Raw genomic sequence first — 25,128 nt, 5'->3', positions numbered from 1 at the left:
TAGGGATTCAAGGAGCTCACCACAGTTCTAAATAAATTCCTTGAGGGGTCTAGTTTCCAAAATGGGGACACTTGCGGGGGCTCTCCATTGCTTAGGCACATCAGGGGTGGCAAATTTTGTGTTGCAAAGTTGAATGGCGCTCCTTCCTTTCAGAGTCTTGCCATGTGCCCAAACAATAATTTTCCACCACATATGGGTATCTGCGTACTCAGGAGAAACTGCACAACAAATTGTATGGTCCATTTTCTAGTGTTATCTTTTTGAAAATTCAAGATTTGGGGCTAAAGTAACATTTTTGTGGGAAAAAGTAAAAATGTTCATTTTTTCCTTCCACTTTTTTTTTTTTTTTTTATATTTCAGTGAAACCCCTAAAGGGTTATTAAACCTCTTGTGAATGTGGTTTTGAGCACTTTGAAGGGTGTAGTTTTTAAAATGTCACTTTTGCGTATTTTCTACCACGTAGGTCATCAAAGTCACTTGATATGGGATGGGCTACCTAAAAAACATTGGTTTTGAAAATTGTAAGAAAAATGAGAAATTGCTGTTCAACTTAAGCCTTTTAAACTTCCTAATAAAAAAGCTATGTTTCAAAAATGATGTTGATGTAAAGTAGACATGTGGTAAATGTTATTTATTATCCATTTTGTGTGGTATAACAATCTAGATTAACCCCTTCATGACCTTGCCGTTTTTTGCAATTCTGACCAGTGTCCCTTTATGAGGTAATAACTCAGGAACGCTTCAACGGATCCTAGCGATTCTGAGATTGTTTTTTCGTGACATATTGGGCTTCATGTTAGTGGTAAATTTAGGTTGATAATTTCTGAGTTTATTTGTGAAAAAAATGGAAATTTGGCAAAAATTTAGAAAATTTCGCAATTTTCACATTTTGAATTTTTATTCTGTTAAACTAGAGAGTTATGTGACACAAAATAGTTAATAAATAACATTTCCCACATGTCTACTTTACATCAGCACAATTTTGGAAACAAATTTTTTTTTTGCTAGGAAGTTATAAGGGTTAAAATTTGACCAGTGATTTCTCATTTTTACAACAAAATTTACAAAACCATTTTTTTTAGGGACCACCTCACATTTGAAGTCAGTTTGAGGGTTCTATATGGCTGAAAATACCCGAAAGTGACACCATTCTAAAAACTGCACCCCTCAAGGTGCTCAAAACCACATTCAAAAAGTTTATTAACCCTTCAGGTGTTTCACAGCAGCAGAAGCAACATGGAAGTAAAAAATGAACATTTAACTTTTTAGTCACAAAAATGATCTTTTAGCGAAATTTTTTTTATTTTCCCAAGGGTAAAAGGAGAAACTGGACCACGAACGTTGTTGTCCAATTTGTTCTGAGTACGCTGATACCTCATATGTGGGGGTAAACCACTGTTTGGGCGCACGGCAGGGCTCGGAAGGGAAGGAGCGCCATTTGACTTTTTCAATGAAAAATTATCTCCATCGCTAGCAGACACCATGTCACGTTTGGAGAGCCCCTGTGTGCCTAAACATTGGAGCTCCCCCACAAGTGACCCCATTTTGGAAACTAGACCCCCCAAGGAACTTATCTAGAAGCATAGTGAGCACTTTAAACTCTCAAGTGCTTCACAAATTGATCCGTAAAAATGAAAAAGTACTTTTTTTTCACACAAAATTTCTTTTAGCCTCAATTTTTTCATTTTCACATGGGCAACAGGATAAAATGGATCCTAAAATTTGTTGGGCAATTTCTCCTGAGTACGCCGATACCTCATATGTGGGGGTAAACCACTGTTTGGGTGCACGGCAAGGCTCGGAAGGGGAGGCGTGCCATTTGACTTTTTGAATGGAAAATTAGCTCCAATCATTAGCGGACACCATGTCGCGTTTGGAGAGCCCCTGCGTGCCTAAACATTGGAGCTCCCCTACAAGTGACCCCATTTTGGAAACTAGACCCCCCAAGGAACTTATCTAGATGCATAGTGAGCACTTATAACCCCCAAATGCTTTACAGAAGTTTATAACGCAGAGCCGTGAAAATAAAAAATAATTTTTCTTTCCTCAAAAATGATTTTTAGCCCAGAATTTTTTATTTTCCCAAGGGTAATAGGAGAAATTGGACCCCAAATGTTGTTGTCCAGTTTGTCCTGAGTACGATGATACCCGATATGTGGGGGTAAACCACTGTTTGGGCGCACCGCAGGGCTCGGAAGGGAAGGCACGCCATTTGGCTTTTTGAATGGAAAATAAGCTCCAATCATTAGCGGACACCATGTCGCGTTTGGAGAGCCCCTGTGTGCTTAAACATTGGAGCTCCCGCACAAGTGACCCCATTTTGGAAACTAGACCTCCGAAGGAACTAATCTAGATGTGTGGTGAGCACTTTAAACCCCCAAGTGCTTCACAGAAGTTTATAACGCAGAGCCATGAAAATAAAAAATAATTTTTCTTTTCTCAAAAATGATTTTTTAGCCCACATTTTTTTATTTTCCCAAGGGTAACAGGAGAAATTGGACCCCAAAAGTTGTTGTCCAGTTTCTCCTGAGTACGCTGATACCCCATATGTGGGGGTAAACCACTGTTTTGGCACACGTCGGGGTTTGGAAGGGAAGTAGTGACGTTTTAAAATGCAGACTTTGATGGAATGCTCTGCGGGCGTCAGGTTGCGTTTGCAGAGCCCCTGATGTGCTTAAACAGTAGGAACTCCCCAAAAGTGACTCCATTTTGGAAACTAGACCCCCAAGGGAACTTATCTAGATGTGTGGTGAGCACTTTGAACCCCCAAGTGCTTCACAGAAGTTTATAACGCAGAGCCGTGAAATTAATAAATGTGTTTCCTTTCCTCAAAAATATTTTTTTAGCCCAGAATTTTTTATTTTTGCAAGGGTAACAGGAGAAATTTGACCCCAAAAGTTGTTTTCCAGTTTCTCCTGAGTACGCTGATACCCCATATGTGGGGGTAAACCTCTGTTTGGGCACATGCCGGGGCTCGGAAGGGAAGTAGTGACGTTTTGAAATGCAGACTTTGATGGAATGGTCTGCGGGCATCATGTTACGTTTGCAGAGCCCCTGATATGCCTAAACAGTAGAAACCCCCCACAAGTGACCCCATTTTGGAAACTAGACCCCCCAAGGAACTTATCTAGATGTGTGGTGAGCACGTTCAACCCCCAAGTGCTTCACAGACGTTTACAATGCAGAGCCGTGAAAATAAAAAATCATTTTTCTTTCCTCAGAAAAGATGTTTTAGCAAGCAATTTTTTATTTTCACAAGGGTAACAGGAGAAATTGGACCCCAATATTTGTTGCCCAGTTTGTTGTGAGTACGCTGATACCCCATATGTGGGGGTAAACCACTGTTTGGGCACACGACAGGGCTCGGAAGGGAAGTAGTGACATTTGAAATGCAGACTTTGATGGAATGGTCTGCGGGCGTCACATTGCATTTGCAGAGCCCCTGATGTGCCTAAACAGTAGAAACACCCCACAAGTGACCCCATTTTGGAAACTAGACCCCCCAAGGAACTTATCTAGATGTGTGGTGAGCACGTTCAACCCCCAAGTGCTTCACAGAAGTTTATAACGCAGAGCCGTGAAAATAAAAAATAATTGTTCTTTCCTCAAAAATTATGTTTTAGCAAGTAATTTTTTATTTTTGCAAGGGTATCAGGAGAAATTGGACCCCAACAGTTGTTGCCCAGTTTGTCCTGAGTTCGCTGGTACCCCAAATGTGGGGGTAAACCACTGTTTGGGCGCACGTCGGGGCTTGGAAGGGAGGGAGCACCATTTGACTTTTTGAACGCAAGATTGGCTGGAATCAATGGTGGCGCCATGTTGCGTTTGGAGACCCCTGATGTGCCTAAACAGTGGAAACCCCTCAATTCTAACTTCAACACTAACCCCAACACACCCCTAATCCTAATCCCAACTGTAGCCATAACCCTAATCACAACCCTAACCCCAACACACCCCTAACCACAACCCTAACCCCAACACACCTGTAACCCTAATTCCAATCCTAATCCTAACCCTAATCCCAACCCTAACCCTAATCCCAACCCTAACCACAACTGTAACCCCAACACACCCCTAACCCTATCCGTAACCCTAACCACAAGCCTAATCTTAACCCTATTTCTAACCCTAGCCCTAATTCCAACCCTAACTCTAATTCCAACCCTAACCCTAAGGCTATGTGACCACGTTGCGGATTCGTGTGAGATTTTTCCGCACGATTTTTGAAAAATCTGCAGGTAAAAGGCACTGCGTTTTACCTGCGGATTTACAGCAGATTTCCAGTGTTTTTTTTGTGCGGATTTCACCTGCGGATTCCTATTGAGGAACAGGTGTAAAACGCTGCGGAATCTGCACAAAGAATTGACATGCTGCGGAAAATACAACGCAGCGTTTCTGCACGGAATTTTCCGCACCATGGGCACAGCGGATTTGGTTTTCCATAGGTGTACATGGTAGTGTAAACCTGATGTAAAACTGCTACGAATTTGCAGCGGCCAATCCGCTGCGGATCCGCGGCCAATCCGCTGCGGATCCGCGGCCAATCCGCTGCGGATCCGTGGCCAATCCGCTGCGGATCCGCAGCCAAATCCGCACTGTGTGCACATGCCATAACCCTAACCCTACCCCTAACCCTACCCCTAACCCTACTCCTAGTTCTAACCCTAGTTCTAACCCTAGTGGAAAAAGAAAAAAAAATATTTTCTTTATTTTATTATTGTCCCTACCTATGGGGGTGATAAAGGGGGGGGTTTATTTATTATTTTTTTTATTTTGATCGCTGTGATAGAACCTACCACAGCGATCAAAATGTACTTTGTAATGAATCTGCCAGCCGGCAGATTCGGCGGGCGCACTGAGCATGCGCCCGCCATCTTGGAAGATGGCGGCGCCCAGGGAGAAGACGGACCGACTTCGGGAGGCTCGGTAAGTATGAGGGGGTGGTGGGGGGTGGATCGGAGCACAGGGGGGGGGATCGGAGGACGGGGGGAGCGGACAGGAGCACGGGGGAGCGGACAGGAGCACGGGGGAGCGAACAGGGGGACGGAGGGGGGTACCGGACAGAACGGAGGACTGGGGAGGAGATCGGGGGCGGTGGGGGGGGCCAGAACATGATTTCCAGCCATGGCAGATGCTATTGCAGCATCGGCCATGGCTGGATTGCAATATTTCACCATTTTCATAGGTGAAATATTGCAAATTGCTCTGATTGGCTGTTGCACTTTCAACAGCCAATCAGAGCGATCGTAGCCACGTGGGGGCAAAGCCACCCCCCTAGGCTGAAGTACAACTCCCCCTCTCCCTGCAGATCGGGTAAAATAGGAGTTAACCCTTTCACCCGATCTGCAGGGATGCGATCATTCCATGACGCCACATAGGCGTCATGGGTCGGGAAGGGGTTAAGGGCATAAAAATTCAAAGCTTGAAAATTGCTACATTTTGCAAAAAAATATTTCAAATTTTCGATATACCGTATTCAGGAATGCAAATCTTATTGACCAAAATTAACCACTAACATGAAATTTAACATGTCCCTGCTCCCCCCTACCTTCCGGGACGTTACATCACAGATCAGGGAAGGTGGCCTGCTCCCACCTTATAGTAGCAACCAGCCACCTGATAAGGTCCCCTTAACTGAAGGGCTACTAGCAGGGAACAGGCCATGCACCCACTATGCCTCTTCATCTCAGACTGCAGACAAGGAGACGTTATCATGGGGCTAGCAGTTACTAGAAGTCGGGAGCAGGCCATGCCCCCTGATCTGTGTGTCGGCACATTCCACAAGGAAGGGGCAGAGTAAGAAGCATTAGCAGCATCACACTGAATTGCAAATACTGACAGCATTATAAACAGCACTATTAATGTTAACTATTTTTTATGAAGGCATGCCATTAGAATAATTTTTCATCTCCTCGGAGTACCCTTTTAAAGTATTTTTGGCTCATGGACACTAGCACATAGCATCTCCATACGAAGGCATAATAAAATCCTATAAACTTTTATGGGGCCTCTGATCTCATGTGGAGAAACAGAGGGTTTTTCTCTCTCAAGCTGCACAGGATGACATCTTGTTCCACCATATTACACAGCTCATTTTATCGGAAGCAATGCTTCTAATGTGAAGATCTCTGGAATACGCTACCGTACAGAACACAGTGTTGCAGTACACAGACTGTCTATACCTCTGCAGCACCATGCCTAAAGGAATCAGTGTTCCGTTGTATGGCTGCCTTGTGCTCTATGATTCATTAATAAAAGTTTTATTACATATTAATCATTTTGTGTTTAGCTTGTCCCGTTACATCCTTCTCTTTCAAATAATGGTTGTGGCAACATACCTATAAGCTCATCCGGACTTCTATCTGCAAATTTCTCACAGAGTCGAATAAAGGTTTCAGTGTTTTCTTTTGATGGGCATTCGCCATGTCTACACAATAAATAGAAATAAATCAAAGCATTATTGCTAGCCATAATTTGGATCATTTAATGATTTAGACTGTACTTTTCTACTGCAAGCTTCAATTTAATATTGACTATTTATTACCTCTTATGTTTCTTTAGTGGGTTGTCTCAACATCATAAATAAATTATTAAAATGACAAAGTGCTTGTCAAAACAAATAACTTTGCAATTTACCTTGTTTTATGGACTATAGGATGCACCTGAAGTTTAGACAGCAGAAACAAGTTTCCTAGTATTTGCAATTTTCCTGGTGGTGTAAGGAAGTGGAAGGGTCAACATCACTCTTTTTAATGCATTAGGGGAAAATAGGAAAGCAACTGATCAATTGTTAGTTCTTCTCTGCAGCATCTGTACATATAGCTTTACAGCATGAACATTACGTACTGTGACAGAGTCACTGGCAGGGTGGTAGAAGCGAGATATGCGTCACTGCGCTTAACGGCGTCATTGATATGAAACCAGAGCATTTTTCTCCAGCACACTACGTGTTGTGAGGGTTAAGTTGCATAAAAGGGCTGTTTTTTTGTGGACCTTCATAGAGTGGGCGGGAGAAGGTCCACTTTATCTTCCCTGGCAGACCTGCCAGGACCTGCATGAGGTCATGATCATGTGATCAATCACATGATGGGAAAACACAGGCTTAAGTTTAAATAACCGAGTTCTACAGGCAGTCTGGGTAAGGCTGGCTTGGAGAGAGGAGTCTCCAGAGGCTTTGTGGCTCATCGAGCGCAGACTGAACCTGTGCTGCTCCAGAGCGGAGTGCCGCCCAACTTAGTAGTTACACAATCCACTGAACATCTCAAAAACGGTAATTAGTTCTTACCGGTAATTGTATTTCCAGGAATCCACCTGACAGCACCATTGGAGGACGTCCTTCTTATCCGTAGTGGGACAGGAACCACAAGTTAAAAGGACCCTCCCCACTCCACCCATCAGTGATTTTCTAAGTACCACATCTGGATGGATGCAAAAAAGAGAGTTTATTTACAATTACACACCAATGTTACATCACATTAGTCAGTAGTAAAAGTTTGCAGTGGGAGGGAACTAGTAGTGCTGTCAGGTGGATTCCTGGAAATACAATTACCGGTAAGAACTAATTACCGTTTTCCAGTCCACCACCTGACAGCACCATTGGAGAATACCAAAGGATGTTAACTAGGGTGGGACTACTGCATGTAAGACTTTCCTACCAAAGGCTAATTGGTCTGATACGACATCTATTTTATAGTGTCTAGCAAAGGTAGAAAGACTAGTCCAAGTCGCCGCCCTACAGATTTGCTCAGCTGAGGCTCCCCCCTTCTCTGCCCATGATGTAGAGATAGCTCGTGTTGAGTGGGCCCTAAGAGTATCCGGGGGATCTTTCCCTTGGTTTGTATATGCTAGGCTAATCATGTTTTTAATCCACCTAGCAATGGTTGATTTTGCTGCCTTGCAACCCCTATTTGGACCACCGTATTGAATAAATAAGTTAGTGTCCCGTCTCCAGCTTTCTGTCGCCCCCAGGTATTTTAGAACAGTCTCCCTAACGTCAAGGTTATGGTAGACCCCTTCTTTTGCGTTTTTAGGGTGTTGGCAGAAAGAAGGAAGGATTATTTCCTGATTTATATTGGTAGATGATACTACTTTGGGGAGGAAAGCTGGGTTATGTTTGAAGACTATTCTGTCGTCAAAGATTTGAAGATATGGGTTCTGGATAGAAAGAGCCTGCATCTCCCCTAGCCTTTTAGCCGATGTGATGACAATTAGGAAGGCGGTTTTAAAGGAGAGATTGGCTATGTCCATATCTTCTGACAGTAAGTAAGGGGTTTTACACAAAGTGTTAAGGACCAGGTTTAGGTCCCAAGGAGGAGTTGATTTCCTCACAAGTGGCCTCATTCTCTGTGTGGCCCTGGAAAATCTTGCTATCCAGGGATGGGAGGCTAGTGATGTATCAAAAAATACACTAAGTGCTGCAATCTGTACTTTTAGAGTACTAGGCCGAAGGCCCTTGTCAAATCCGAGTTGCAGGAAATCGAGGATCTTGGGGATATCTGGTTTTGAAGTATCCACATGACCTTCTCCCAGAAAGGAACAATACCGCTTCCAGATCTTGTTGTAAATCGCCGAAGTCACCGGCTTTCTGCTTGCCTGGAGAGTGGTAATGACCTCTTCTGACAGGCCTCTGGATCTTAAGGTTTGCCGTTCAGGATCCAAGCAGATAGGTGCAGAGAGTCTGGATTCTTGTGGAACACCGGACCCTGAAGCAGAAGGTCCTGCCTGTTCGGTAGAAAGACTGGTTCTTCTGTTGACATCCTGGACAGTAGAGAAAACCAGCTTCTTTTTGGCCAGAAGGGAACCACCAGGATTACAGTTGCTCTCTCGTCTCGTATCTTCCTGAGTGTCTTCGATATCAGAGGAAGAGGCGGAAAGGCGTACAGGAGGCCTTCTCCCCAATACTGAGACAAGGCGTCTACTGCTGTGGCTCCATCTAGAGGATTCAGAGAAAAAAATGCTCTGACCTTTGCGTTTGACCTGGCGGCAAAGAGGTCCACCTGAGGTGTGCCCCATTTCTGGCATAGACAGCTGAATACTTCCGGGTTCAGTTCCCACTCCCCGGGATGTACCGACTTTCGGCTCAAGAAATCTGCTAGTTGATTCTTGGTACCTTCCAGGTGAACTGCCGAGATGGATTTGACAGATCTTTCTGCCCACCTGAAAATCTGGTCTGCTAAGTGTTGCAGTGGTGGATGTCTCGGACCTCCCTGGTGTCTCAGAAATGCCACTGCTGTGACATTGTCGGACAGTATTCTCACGTGTCTGTCTCGGACCAATGACTGGGCCTGGCTCAACACTTTCCAGATCGCATACAGCTCTCTGAAATTCGATGATCTTGCCGCAATCTGAGGAGTCCATTCTCCCTGGTAGTATGTTCTTCCTATATGACCGCCCCATCCGTATTGACTGGCGTCTGTGGTAACCGTAACACAGGGATCGAGTACCCACGGTACTCCCTCTCTCAGGTTCCTCGGTCTGGTCCACCAGGTTAGGGATCTCTTCACTGACGGAGACACAAGCATCTTCCTGTCTAGGGAACTCTGTTTCCTGTTCCAGGATCCTAGGACTTCTCTTTGCAACTCCCGTGAGTGGAATTGGCTCCATTTCACACAGGGTATGCATGCTGTCATGAAGCTAAGTATCCTCATTGCATCTCTTATGGAGGGGGTACTTCTTCTGAATTGATGGATGTGTCTGATCAAGGCCTCTTGTCTGTCTTCTGGTAAGAAAGATGTTCTTAGGTTGGAATCCAAGATCACCCCCAAAAATTTTATTCTGGAATTTGGGACCAGGCAGGACTTTTTCCAGTTCACAATCCACCCCAGCTCTTGTAGGATGGAAAGGGTGAAAGTGCAGTCTATCTTGAGGAGTTTCTGTGATTTCGCCATTATCAGGAAGTCGTCCAGGTATGGGACTATGGTCATATTCTGATTCCTCAGATAGGCCACCACTTCCGACATCCGCTTGGTAAAGATCCTGGGCGCTGAAGCAAGCCCGAAGGGGAGACATCTGAACTGAAAGTGATGTACAATCCCCCTGTTCATTATGGCAAACCTCAGGAATTTTTGGTAGGAGAGGTGTATCGGGACATGATAGTATGCATTGCTCAGATCTAGGGTACACATTACCATGTCTTTGTCTATTAGAGGCGTCGTGGATCTTATAGATTCCATCCGGAATCTTTTGTACCGTACCCATTTGTTTAATGGTTTTAAGTTTATAATCGTCCGGGAGTCCCCGGACGGTTTCTTTATTGAAAATAAATGAGAATAATGGCCTTCGCCTCTTTCTGAGATGGGAACTGGCACAATCGCTTCTAATTCTAACAGCTCCTGGATGTTTGTCCACATGGAGGAGTCGGAGAGCGGGCAAGGTCGGGTTACTACAAATCTTTCTGGGGGACTGCCGGAGAATTCTAATTTGTATCCCTGTGCAATTACTTGTAGAATCCAAGGATTCTGGGACACCTTCTGCCAACCCCCTAGAAATTTCTGTAATCGGCCTCCCACCTTTATGTCATTTATTTGACTTTGGTGTACCTGTACTAGGGAAGATGGAATCTCTACCTTTTCCACCCTTGGGATAAGACCACCTCCCAGTCTTCCCTTTCCCCTTGTAGTCTGTCCTCTGACCAGGTCGGGACCTACGAAAGGGCTGATATTTTTTGGTATTCTCCTCAGGGAAACCTTTCTTTTTATCTGAGGCCTTTTCTAGAATATCGTCTAGAATTGGCCCAAATACTTTATTTCCCGAGAATGGGATTCCACACAATTTATTTTTTGACTGGAGATCCCCCGACCAGGTTTTAAGCCATATGGCTCTTCTGGCCGCATTAGACAGGGATTCGCTTCTAGCCGCGAACCTTACAGATTCGGCAGAAGCGTCTGCCATAAAGCCTGTTGCGAGTTTGAGCAATGGCAATGATTTAAGGATAACCTCTCTGGAAGTTTTGGCTTTGAGGTGATCCTCTAAATCGTCAATCCATAAGTGCATTGACCGGGCTACGGAGGTTGCCGCTATATTGGCCCGTATTATTGCCGCGGAGGACTCCCAAGTTCTCCTTAGCAAACCGTCTGCTTTACGATCCATAGGATCTTTTAATGCGGAAGAGTCCTCAAATGGGATTGAGGTCTTCTTCGCCACCTTTGCTAGTGGGACATCGATCTTGGGTACTTCATCCCACACTTTAATGTCCTCAGGGTTGTAGGGCAGACGAAGTCTAAAGTCCCTGGGAATCACTAGCTTCTTCTCCGCTTCCTGCCACTCTTCCAGGATCATGGAACGAATGTGGTTGTTGACGGGGAAGACTTTTGTCACTTGGGCATGTAATCCGCCAAACATCTCGTCCTGGATCGAGGTCTCCTCTGGTGTATCTTGTAACTGCATGGTGTTACGCACAGCATAAAGAAGCTCATCCGTGTCTGTTGCGGAGAAGAGATATCTCTTCCCTCTGCCCACAGATCCGTCTCTTTCTTCCTGGTCAGAATCCCCCGAAACCTCACCCTCGGAAGAGGGGCTAGATTCCCTCGGCCTCTTCCGTGAAGTCTGCGGTTCTGACTGAGTAGCCTGGGGAAGATTCAAGCTTGAGATAGAAGCCTGAACCTCCTGTCGTATCATGGTCCTCATACTGGATAGTAGCGCTGTCTGCTCATCACCCACAATTTTGGATGTGCATGATTTGCACAATGGTTTCCGCCAGTTTTCCGGAAACTTAGTGGAACATATCGGGCATTTATTTTTCCCCGATTTTTTTCTTTCGGCTGTGGGGATGGAAGGCTCAGCCTAGGGTAAAATAGAGACACGTGGCCGTAAGTAGGAAGCAGGGGGAGGGGTGAGCTTTGTGGTATGGCTTTGCATAGCCCACTCACGTACCCCTGAAGCTGGTCAGTTCCCTCAGGTCTGGCAGTCTCCTCCATTAGTGACAATTCTACGTATAGCCGAGTGCTCCCTTTGTCAGGATGGCCGGCGGTATACAGACCCCCCTGGTGAGATTATATAGGTTTTACCTGGTTGATCCTGCCCTCCTTACCGCCGCTGCGGTGACCGCGCTGAGCCCCTCACCGAGGCCGGCGCTGCTGCCGGCGTCATCCTCCATGCTGGTCGCACCGGAAGTGACGCAGTCGTCGCGACCGGAAGTGACGCGGCCGCTGGACCCGGAAACCGCGGCCGCACGCTGGAGCCGGCCGCTGCTGGAAGCGGTCGCCGCATACACCTCCCGGCATGCAGGCACCCGGGCCGAGAGCCCCCCGAGGAGGAAGCGGACCGGACCCCAGGAGCAGCGCTACACTGGGGAGGCTGAGGGACCCCCCATGGCAGGTATTAGCCGCAGATATCTTGCGGCGGGGAAGGGAAAGGCTGGGCCCCCCGATCCCCACCATCTGCACAGCACCGTCGGAGGGCGTCTTGCAGTTCCTATCCGCAGTGGGACAGGAAAAACACTGATGGGTGGAGTGGGGAGGGTCCTTTTAACTTGTGGTTCCTGTCCCACTACGGATAAGAAGGACGTCCTCCAATGGTGCTGTCAGGTGGTGGACTGGAAACTCTCATTTTGCTTATGCTGCTCCTGGCTGTGCCCGGCTCCTTCACCCAGCCACACAATGCACCACTCAGCAGTTCTCCGTGTGCCCCACCAGTAGCTGCTGTCCCCAATTCCTTCAGTGTCCCCTCCTGTACCCTCATCACTATGAGTGGGGATAACACTCAGAACGACTCACAGATTGACTCGAATTTTTGAGCGAACGATTCTCAAAAACGTAAGAAAGACAAGGAGCATCGTCATAAAGAACACAAGAAGGACATAGACCGTGAGAAGTCCAAGCACAATAACAGTGAACACAAAGATTCTTCTGAGAGGAAACAAAAGGACAAACACAAAGATGGTGAAAAATAGCGAGAGAAGAATGGAGAAAAACACAGCTAGCCAAGATCTTTAGCGTCTATGCAAATTTAGCCAAGAGTAGGTCCTGGTAGCTTTCTCTCCTGTCCTTCACCATTCAGACTGCAATGTCAAGCTGTTGGAAGGAAAGAACTGTGCAGTTGCATAGTTTTCTCAAGTTACTGGGAAGGACGATGTGTCAGTGTTCTCCTCCATCACAGGTAGCCATCTCAAAACTATAAAAAGCACACTTATTTGTCAAGATTTTTTTTCTTGCTAAAAAGTGTATTGAATAGTCCAAAAATATGGTACTTGTAATTAAAAACTTTCTCTGTTCTTAGAATCGGATGTATTTTTAATCTTCTTGTTTACTGCTCACTGGCCACCTTCGGAGAATTTCTGAGGAAAATAGGTGAATCAATTCTGTCATGATGTTTTATGGAACAGCAACTGGACAAATAGGTGCTACTGGCCAAATCCTGCCAGGTTCGAGCACAAATCTTTATTTACTATTCATATTCAGATGATGTATGGCATTAAATCCTTCTCCAGTCACATTTCGTACCTGGGATTGGAATCCTCTGCACTAACTTTGGTAAAATGAAGTAAAACCTGTATCCCTGTAATACTGATTTGTTAATGAGAAATAGTTATAATTTCCTATAAATCATAAAACTACCACGCTATAGTTATGCTGAACTGTTATAGATAATACGTGTAACGTACAGGACGGCACTTGGCCAGTGACAACACAAGGAATGCAGCACTGACTCGTTCCCAGATGAGTGTAACTTACATCCCGGTCGTCCGGTGCTAATGCAGTCCTCGTGAAACGGGCGGTCTGCAGTGGGAGCGTACTCCTGTTGCAGTACCTCCCCTGGCTCTCGCAATGATACAAAAAATCTGACATGCTGCAGTCGGAAGCTTCGCCATGTAGTGGCGAGGTTAGCGGGGAGCGTGGTAGTGGGGACGTCACCAGCCCTAAACGACAGGCTCGTAGATCAGCCAAAAACTCAAAAATTTCGAAGGACGCAGTCCTTGTTCATCAGGCTATGGTCCACCAGATTGAACCGTCTATATATACACACACATGCCCTCTGCTGCCAAGCACTATTAGCAGGCGGAAGCCCCATAAGCAATAACAAATGAATTGTATTGTTATTTGATATATGGTGGAAGTGGAGCAAAATACATTTTTACTTGATTTGTGGTGAGAATAGCAGTGACCACTATGTTGAAATCCAAGTTCTCAAATACAGCTAGAGGCATTGCATTTATTAAAGGTAAATAGCGAAATATTTCAGTGTACTCAGTAGTGTAGCATGAACCACAGAACATCTGCGGATGCAACATACTCCCTTTCTTCTCTGTATTGGTGCGATAGTAGTTTCTACAACCCACTGGTTAACACTGCACTGCCTCATCCTATTGCTATATAGCTATATATAAACGGAATTATTTTTTTTTTCCAAAGTAAAAAAAAATTAGAAAATGTTAAAAAACTAAAAAAAATTAAAACATTTTGGTGGGAACATCTTTTATTACTGTAAAACAAATTTCAGTTTTTAAATTTGTTTTTCTTTTTATATTTTTTTCAAATATAGTTATGTTAACAAATTCTTCCTAAAAAAGTTGAAAGAAACCACCGAGATAACTTTAAGAGGGTTTTTTTTTTTATTTTACTTGATGGATCCCATTCCACTGAAGGGATTTAGGCAAAGAGGGATAGAGGTTGGGGGTGGAAAAAAACCTACAAAAAAAAATATATATATATAGAATCGATACAAAGGACCATGCTAAATAAATACGGTCTCTCCCTGGGTCTGAATTAGGAACAATGTAGTACATTACATCTGTTTGTCCCACTCTAAAAACCACATAATTCGATTTCATGGTTGAGTCCCTTTGGGAACAAACTATCCAGTATGAATATCCATTGGCATTTAATCTTGGACATTTGCTTTAGAAAGTCCGCATCTCTTGGATTTCACCGGACAATTTGGATAACACAAGAATGGGTCCCCATACATGACCGATTGTGTGGGGTGTCCATTGAAGGCCTTATTGATGTTGTCAAAATGTTCTTTTATTCTGTTAACCTCCTTTTGGTTCAGCCGATATACACTGCTCAAAAAAAATAAAGGGAACACTTAAACAACAGAAAATAACTCCAAGTAAATCAAACTTCTGTGAAATCCAACTGTCCACTTAGGAAGCAACACTGTTTGACAATCAATTTCACATGCTGTTGTGCAAATGGAATAGACAATAGATGGAAATTATTGGCAATTATCAAGACACACTCAAAGGAGTGGTTCTGCAGGTGGGGACCACAGACCACATCTCAGTACCAATGCTTTCTGGCTGTTTTGGTCACTTTTGAATGTGGGTTGTGCTTTCACACTCGTGGTAGCATGAGACGGACTCTACAACCCACACAAGTGGCTCAGGTAGTGCAGCTCATTCAGGATGGCACATCAGTGCGAGCTGTGGCAAGAAGTTTTTGCTGTCTTGTCAGCGTAGTGTCCAGAGGCTGGAGCAGCTACCAGGAGACAGGCCAGTACATCAGGAGACGTGGAGGGGGCCATAGGAGGGCAACAACCCAGCAGCAGGACCGCTACCTCAGCCTCTGTGTAAGGAGGAACAGGAGGAGCACTGCCAGAGCCCTGAAAAATGACCTTCAGCAGGCCACAAATGTGCATGTGTCTGCACAAATGGTTAGAAACCGACTCCATGAGGATGGTCTGAGTGCCCGACATCGACAGATGGGGGTTGTGCTGACAGCCCAACACCGTGCAGGATGCTTGACATTTGCCACAGAACACCAGGATTGGCAAATTCGCCACTGGCGCCCTCCGCTCTTCACAGATGAAAGCAGGTTCACACTGAGCACGTGACAGACGTGACAGAGTCTGGAGACGCCGTAGAGAGTGATCTACTGACTGCAACATCCTTCAGCATGACCGGTTTGGCAGTGGGTCAGTAATGGTGTGGGTGGCATTTCTTTGGAGGGCCGCACAGCCCTCCAAGTGCTTGCCAGAGGTAGCCTGACTGCCATTAGGTACCGAGATGAGATCCTCAGACCCCTTGTGAGACCATATGCTGGTGCAGTTGGCCCTGGGTTCCTCCTAATGCAGGACAATGCCAGACCTCATGTGGCTGAGCAGTTCCTGCAAGATGAAGGCATTGAAGCTATGGACTGGCCCGCCCGTTCCTAAGACCAGAATCAGAACACATCTGGGACATCATGTCTCGCACCTTCCACCAACATCACATTGTACCAGACTGTCCAGGTGTTAGCAGATGCTTTAGTGCAGGTCTGGGAGGAGATCCCTCATGAGACCATCCGCCACCTCATCAGGAGCATGCCCAGGTGTTGTAGGGAGGTCATACAGGCACGTGGAGGCCACAAACACTACTGAGCATCATTTCCTTGTCTTGAGGAATTTCCGCTGAAGTTGGATCAGCCTGTAACTTCATTTTCCACTTTGATTTTGAGCATCATTCCAACTCCAGACCTTCATGGGATATCGTGATTTATTATTATTAATTTATTTATATAGCACCAATAATTCCATGATGCTGTACATGAGAAGGGGTTACATCAAAATGCAAATATCACTTACAGTAAACAAAACTAACAATGACAGACTGATACAGAGGGGAGAGGACCCTGTCCTTGCGGGCTTACATTCTACAGGATTATGGGGAAGGAGACAGTAGGTCGGGGGTTGCAGTAGCTCCGATGGTGTTGAGGTGGCCATGTGGTCATTACAGGCTGTAAGCTTCTCTGAAGAGGTGGGTTTTCAGGTTTCTTTTGAAGGATTCAAATGTGGTGGATAACTGGACGTGTTGGGGTACAGAATTCCAGAGGATGGGGGATATTCGGGAGAAGTCTTGGAGGCGATTGGGTGAGGAGCGAATAAGCGTGGAGGAGGACCAGAGATTACGTGAGGGAAGATATTGAGAGATTAGTTTGGAAATATACAGAGGAGAAAGGTTATGGATGGCTTTGTAGTTCAGTGTTAGTAGTTTAAACTGATTACGCTGGGAAATTGGGAGCCAGTGAAGGGATTTGCAAAGAGGGGAAGGAGGAGTGTAGCGAGGCGAGAGATTAATTAGTCGAGCAGCAGAGTTAAGGACGGACTGGAGAGGTGCAAGAGTGTTAGAAGGTAGGCGACAGAGGAGGATGTTGCAGTAGTCGATTGACATTTACATTGATCATTAATGATAATGTAATGAATAAAGATTTACAACTGGAATATTTAATTCAGTGATATCTAGGATGTGGGATTTTAGTGTTCTCTTTATTTTTTTGAGCAGTGTAGCAACTCCCCATTGACCGCAAAGTACGGGAACCTGGTGTCAGCCCCAGCTCTTGGGCAACCCGATTTATCACAGTCACATTTTCCAGTACATTTTTCAAGGACAAGTCCTGCATTTGGGCAGTCCCAAAATTCCAACAAGAAACCCCCAGTTCAGGAATTTCAGTCTTACTGTTCACTATCTCGTCCTCGTCACCAGCCAGGACACACAAGGGGAGCTCATCCATCTCCGACTGTGATGGGGTTTCGACAGGGTTGATGGGGGCTCCTGTCTGCATCCTTTGATATCTCTGCCTTTCCCCACAAGTCCCAGAAAAGGCTGAAGTCCCTTCCAATTATCACGGGGTTCAGCATAACTTTGACCAACCCAGACCTTGTGGGACTCCATACCACGGCTTGTTTTAAAAAGCACTCTGGCAACAGAATAGTCTTTAGGGTGCCCGTGGACATAGCGTACACCCAAGTGTTTCCCCAGGATCAACTGATGGGGAAGTGTAGTCCTTATCAGGGTCACCAAACTCCCTGAGTCTAAGAGTCCTGTCACCAGCACCCCATTTACTGACACGAGACATGCCTGCGGCCCCTCACCAGGCTGATAATCCACACAGCAGGCGGAGTAGGCATAGTAGGAGTAAAGCCTCCCTAGGCTACAATCCATCTCTTCCAGGACAGCGACATCTCCAGCAAAGCAAGTCTTTACCCGTGGCCTTTGACAACCCCTCAGTGACCCCTTGGGACTAGCCCCAGTGGTGGCTTTACTATCCCACTTTTTGGGATCAGGTTCTCGCTGGGTACTCCAGTATAAGGATGCACCAACCCTTGGCTTTTTTAAAGTCCTCTCGACCGCCTGGAACCGTTCCACTAGGCCCACCAATTTGTCCGCATTTCGGGGATCTCCCTGGGCAACCCAGGTCTGCACGGGCCTACGAAGGGAGTACACTGGGTTGGAGTGGAGGATTTCGGCTGCAGCCATTTTTGCACCAGATGCAGTAGGTCAAACGCCTAGTGGTGAACCCTTTGTGCTCTGATGAACAGTCACTCCTGCGTGTGCCAAAATTTCGTTTAACTTGGCATACTCATGTGCATCCTGTAATGCCAAATCACAATATGTCTTCTTGGGCTCACCAGTCAAATAGGGGGCCAGCATCTCTGTCCACTGCTCTGGTGGTAGCTTCTCATGCTCCGCTACCAGTACGAACACAGTAAAAAATGCCTCCACATAGTCACCCAGGGTCATTTTTTGCATCACTCGTCATCCAAACGTACGTGTCGTCACCTGAACTTGGGGGAGGGGCTGCCGGCCTCCCACAAACTGCCTCTGTAAGCAAGAAAATTTGCTTCTGGTGCTGCTGCATGAGCAGCTTACTTGTCTCTTGTTGAGCCATCTGTTGCTGACGTAATTGTTGTTAGTGTTGTAGTTGCAGTTGTGCTTGTAGCAGATGTTTCAGCAGGTCCTCCATCTTGCCTGATGTCATACGCTGGCTTGTGGCTGTCACACGTGTTCTTTGTGAATGTTACCCGCACTTCTAACAACACCTGCGGTAGAGCGGCTGGACACAGAGGTATAACTGTAACACTGTCTGATAAAGAAAATGCTTGGTTTATTGAAGGCAGCATAAACCAAGCTTGGGGAAGTAAACACGGCCCTCTGTGCAAAATAGCTTAACAAAGAAAAACAGTCCTTTTCCTAGTGGGGATCAGCCCAATCACAGGTAGCAATGTCCACTGTTCAGATTTACCACACACCTCCGTGGAGTGCTCTCTCTCAAGGCACACACTGAAAGCTCAGACCTTCAGCCATTTAAGCCCAGACCTTGGATTCCTCCATCATGTGACTGATCACATGATCTTGACGTCGCACAAGTCCTGTCAGGACTCTGCAAGTGGAGATATAGTGGACCCCTTCCCACCTGCTCTATGAAGTTCCACTAAAACCAGCCCATGACATAACTTTCATTTAATCCTCCCAACACATAGTGTGCTGGAGGAAACTACTCTTGTTTTACATCACTGACGCCTTAATATGCAGTGACGCGTATCTCCCCTCCATCACTTCGTCAGTGACTTTGTCACACCCCATAAACACAGCAGATACACATTAAAAAGGCGGTCGCTAAGGGGCCTTATTCCCTTATTGCAGTTTTAAAATCGTGAATAAGGGTGTAGCGCACCCCAGAATTGGAACATTTCTGGGCTTTCAGCTACCAGGGGTAGTGAGACCCTCGCGAACTCGATCAGGGCCAGAATTTCCAATCCCTGATCACGTGATCGGCATTATTCAATGCATAATGGCGATCACGTAAAAAAAAAAAGTTTGATTAGGTTAAAAAAATAATTTCACTATGTTATATCACGTCAGAGCAGAGAGAAATGATGTCTTCGAGCCCCCACGGTACCTTTGTACCAGATCCATGATCCCTCGGCCCCCTTACTCCTGCTAAAAAAAAAAAATTAAAAAAAAAGGTGGGCACATGAGCAGTGCGCCTGAAAAGATCTGCCTCCTCTGCATCTGGCAAAAGCAGGGATTTTTTTTGTTGGTTGATGGCTTTTGAATACTGTGATAGGGTCTATCACATTGATCAAAAGACCCTAATATTTGATAAACATGGCAGCATTTAGGCTGTGCCTCTGTCTTCTTCCCTTGTAGTTGTTCTGGAAAAGAAAAGAGATGCACTAAGCACAAGTTATGCCCTGACAGAGCAAAAAAAAAAAAGGGAATTAGACCTATCGGTAATTCTGTTTCCAGTTAGTCCCTCAGGACAGCACCATGGAGGTAGTCCTTCCTTGACCTATAGCGGGACAGGGTCACAGAGAGGTTAAAAGGCCCCTCCCACCTCCACCCTCCAGTGTTTTTTCAAAGTACCACAGAAGGATGGAAGGGAATGGTCTAAACGCGCCCTTACAAACGCGTATGTAATAAACCATTTAACGGCTTCATCTTAATCTCGAGCCATGGCGACCCAATGGATGAACGAGGTGTTGGAAGTTTGATCCCGTGTAAGCCTGAAAACAAACATAAGGGAGGAAAAAAGGGTGCTGTCCTGAGGGACTAACTGGAAACAGAATTACCGGTAGGTCTAATGCCCTTTTTCCATTACGTCCCTCTGGACAGCACCATGGAGAATACCAAAGAAAAGGTCCCAGGGTGGGTACAGAAGCCCAAGGACCAAAGTCCCAGGCAAGAACCAGACTACATATATAAATTATCCGAAAGATCAGAAGAAATATAGATATCTAAAGAGATCCGCAGAGATATTCACCGTAGTGAGTGTCTGATATACCACTATAATGGCCAATTTCAGTATGAATGCGGTAATCAAGGTATGCAGCAGAAACAGAGAGTGAAATACACCCATTGTACCCCAATACCAATAATGAACCACAGTGAGTTATTACAGTTATTGTGACAGATACTTATAGACATCGCAGCCCCAGAATAGGTTTAAAAAACCTTATTGCCCAGCAAAAGCATGGTGACAGCCCCAGTCACAATACAATGAGGACTGTACAGACCAATAATCGGCTGCACGTGCTTAACACCACCGGACTGCTCCTTCATCGGTCCTCCTGGGCTCAGATTAAACCTTGGTTAGAGATCAGCTTACCATACTACAAGGAGACCTGCAAGACAGAGACCCTGGACTGCGGGAGGATCAAACCAATGGGGATGAGGAGGCCATGCATACCAGGATGGGGATGAGGAGGCAATGCATACCAGGATAGGGGATATTAGTACAGAATTTACCACATTTTTTGCTTCAATTTTTTTTCTATTTTCCTCCTCCAAAACCTAAGTGCGTTTTATGGTCCAGTGCACCTTATTGTCTGAAAAATACGCGTCACGGTCAGGTGACCCAGGACCAGGGGCTCCTTCCCTGTCCCTGACACTAGGAGGCCCTAGCTCACCCTATTCCCCAGGATACTTTTGAAGGTGAAGATGCTGGGGCCTCCACCCTTGCCTTATCTCCTGAATCAGCCCTATGTCTGTTACCTTACCCCACTCAGGGAAGAGGCGAGCTGCCATGCACTGCAGTATACCAACCCAACGAACAAGGCAACAAGAACAAGGGTAACTCAAAATATCAGGCACGCAAATATTCACTCACATTTAACAGAGGAATAGCCAATTAACCCCTGTTCTGCCAAAAAAACTTGACATCATTTAAAAAGAAGGTGAAGTGCTTCTTTTCAGCGAAGGAGTAGGAGCAATCAGACGCTGTGGTCTTCTGGCTCCTCTCTGTTGCAGTAACCGCGTGAAAATATGGTATATTAAAAAAAAAAAAAACCTTCAATATTTTTCAGAAAAACACACATCCGTTCATCCGCTTTCCTTTATCCCCACAAACATCCCCGAGAAAAAAAATTAAAATTGGCATTACCCTGGACATGAGATTAGTAAACAAAAACCACACTCATTCCTACTCGGAAACAAAATCTGTCCAGAGTACCCCTATATTTGAAGTTGTCATGTCCCGAGCCAGCTATGAAACTCTACTGAGAATTCTTTGTTTTAAGTGGCAATTATCAAGCCCCCCCAAGAAGTGACCCGAACCATGATCGCCTGAATAAATTGAGACTCTAAATTTCCCTCCTAAAAGATTTTAAAATTCATACACCCTTGAGCAAAATGTTGCAGTTGATGAATCCTTGATGAGTTTCAAGGGCCATCTGTCATTCCGACAAATCCTTCCCTCCAAGCAAGCAAAACTTGGCATCAAGCTATACAATATGTGAAAGCACATCAGGCTAAAAATCTACCCTTATAATTTACTAAGGCAGGGGCCGACAAATGAATCCACGAAACTATCACCAGACAATTGGGATCCCAGGTAAAATTGTCTTGGCAACTAATGGTGCTCTTTCTTCATTAAGAGTACCATATGTACACAGACAACTACTACACAAGTTTGCCTCTATACAAATCCCACCAATCTGCAAATACAGGGGCCTGTGGGACAGTCAGGAAAAACTAAGTAGGTTTTCCGTCACAGTTGGTGTCCAGACATTTTAAGAAGGGGGCATCATTCTCACTTGCAAGAGACCAACTTCTTGCAGTGAAGTGGAATGACAAGAAGGACGTCTACATGAAGACACCACTGTGACGGTCAGAGACAGGTCAGAGACCTGTATCACAAACTAAAATACATTTATGTGAGGCGTTGACTAGTCGGACCAGGTGCTTCAAGTGCATCTGGTAAAGAGGAAGACCAGGGCCTGGCACAAAAAGGTAATCTACCTCATCCAGATAGCTACCTTTAACAGCTTCATCCTCTATAAAAAGTCACAAAGAGCACTTATTTTTCTCCAGTTCCAGGAGAAAATTGTTGAGTGTCTCCTATTTGACTCATCAGCACAGGAGGACGTCTTCAAGTGAGAGAATGTCTGAAGACTATCAGAGTGAAATTTTATTCGCTTGCCTCTGCCACTCCTACCCACAACTGTCCCCAAAAAAGAAGCTGGGTTTGTAGGAAGTACATTAGGAAGAGTGATTCCCTGTATTATTGTCCCATGTGCCCATCCCAACCAGGCCTTTGTATTTCCCAGTTTTGAAATTTACCACACAACTTCCCATTATTACATTTGACATGAATAACACCAAATCGTGGTGGTTTTTATTGTTATGTTTTTTCAAAAAATATATATTTTCGGTTTAGTAGGCCCCAGTAGAGAGGAATTTTTATTGGACAAGTAATAAAAAGAATATTTTTATCAGTAAAACACATTTTACACCATTTTACAAATAATTCCAGGACTTGTACATCAAATACCAAACTATTATTCAGACAAATTCTCATCCACATGCCCAACAATTCTATACTACAGAATGTGGACCCCACAAATGTTCTTGAAAAGTCAGGTCAGCTGACAATTCCAGAACTTCAAACAAAAATATAGCAAACATCGGCAGTATTCTAAACTTGATCACTCACAAACATTTTTTGACCAATCATCTTAGTTTGAATGTTTGTATGACCATGTCTTGCTACACAAAATTTAGTTTTCATTTAGATCACTTATCTAATATATAAAGCTGAATGTGTGTGTATGTACTGTATGTCCGGGATTGGCATCTGCACCGTCACAGCTACAACCACAAAATTTTGCACAGTCACACGTCTGGACCCCGAGAGCGTCATAGGGTATGTTGTGAGGCAAAATTTTAACCCCGCGCGTTCCAATTCACCAAACAATTTTGCCCCTATCTACATAAGGGGGAAAAAGTGAAAGGAAAAGTGTTGGAGGCAAATTGACAGCTGCCAGATGTGAACAAGGGGGACCTAAAGAGTGAGAGCGATGGCGCCAAAGAGTATATACCGTACAGTTGCTAAGGTGGGGCCCCGACATGGGATACTCCCCACACGCGGGGATATGAACACACACACAAAATGCGCCACACACTACCACGTGCTTGAACACATATACTACCCTCAGCTCACATTTCACCACACATACACCAACCTCGCCACATAAAAGTCGAAACATAAAAGTCGCCGCTCAAAACTCGCCACTCGCAAAACTGGCCACATGCAAAACAAGGCTCACGCAAAACTCGCCACACGTGCAAAACTCACCTCATGGAAAATTCGCCACACGCAAAACTTGCATATGAGGAAAAATTGCCACATGCACAAAAGTTGCAACACATGGAAAAGTTGCCTCACACAAAACTTGCACATACTCAAAACGCACCACACATAAAACTCGCCAAGCGCAAAACTCGCCATGCGCAAAACTTGTTGCACACAACTTGCTACACTAACCTGTCACATGCAACTCGAAACTAATCTCACAAAAGTCGCTACATGCATGTTGCCACACGCAACTGAACACACACAACTTGACACATGAAACTTGCCCTAAAACACACACAAGTCTAGTATTATCCTTCAAAAATAAAAATCTGATTAATAAGCAGACAAACTACAAGAGCAACAACTGTACCATATAGGAAATACGGCAGCTGTCAGTCACATGACCTGTCTATTATGTGTATGTGTGAGCTAATATATACTGCCAGGGGGGAGGGCTTCCCGTTGGCTGGGGATTTATCAGGCTGCCAATTTAGCTTACAAATACTGAGGTAAAAATACTGACCAAATAACGTGTGAACGAGGTCTAATACAGGAGGAGATGACACACAGGTACATACTATATACAGGGGAGATGACACACAGGTACATACTATATACAGGGGAGATGACAGATATATACTATATACAGGAGGAGATTACACAGGTATATACTATATACAGGAGGAGATGACATACAGGTACATACTATATACAGGGGAGATGACAGATATATACTATATACAGGAGGAGATGACACAGGTATATACTATATACAGGAGGAGATGACACAGGTATATACTATATACAGGGGAGATGACACTTATACTATATACAGGAGGAGATGACACAGGTATATACTATATACAGGAGCAGATGACAGGTATATACTATATACAGGAGCAGATGACACACAGGTATACACTATATACAGGAGGAGATGACACAGGTATATACTATATACAGGAGCAGATGACACACAGGTATATACTATATACAGGAGGAGATGACTTACAGGTATATACTATATACAGGAGGAGATGACACATGTATATACTATATACAGGAGATGACAGGTATATACTATATACAGGAGGAGATGACATACAGGTACATACTATATACAGGAGGAGATGACAGATATATACTATATACAGGAGCAGATGACAGGTATATACTATATACAGGAGCAGATGACACACAGGTATATACTATATACAGGGGAGATGACACATATACTATATACAGGAGGAGATGACACAGGTATATACTATATACAGGAGCAGATGACAGGTATATACTATATACAGGAGCAGATGACACACAGGTATATACTATATACAGGAGGAGATGACACATG

At 44.9% G+C, this 25,128-nt stretch overlaps 1 protein-coding gene across 2 annotated transcripts in view; it reads right to left on the bottom strand.

Moving 5' to 3' along the window:
• Positions 1 to 25,128, bottom strand: part of RNGTT (RNA guanylyltransferase and 5'-phosphatase) — a 587,560-nt gene that overhangs the window by 535,915 nt on the left and 26,517 nt on the right. For both annotated transcript variants that reach the window (XM_077289743.1, XM_077289744.1), the window contains exon 4: positions 6,339 to 6,427. In XM_077289743.1, coding sequence (XP_077145858.1) covers positions 6,339 to 6,427 — 89 coding nt within the window. The remainder of the gene's footprint in view (positions 1 to 6,338; positions 6,428 to 25,128) is intronic.

The sequence above is a fragment of the Ranitomeya variabilis genome, chromosome 2 (genome assembly GCF_051348905.1).
Source record: "Ranitomeya variabilis isolate aRanVar5 chromosome 2, aRanVar5.hap1, whole genome shotgun sequence".
Lineage (NCBI taxonomy): Eukaryota > Metazoa > Chordata > Amphibia > Anura > Dendrobatidae > Ranitomeya > Ranitomeya variabilis.
The sequence above is the reverse complement of the archived record's forward strand: the minus strand, read 5'-3'. Positions and strand labels throughout refer to the sequence as shown.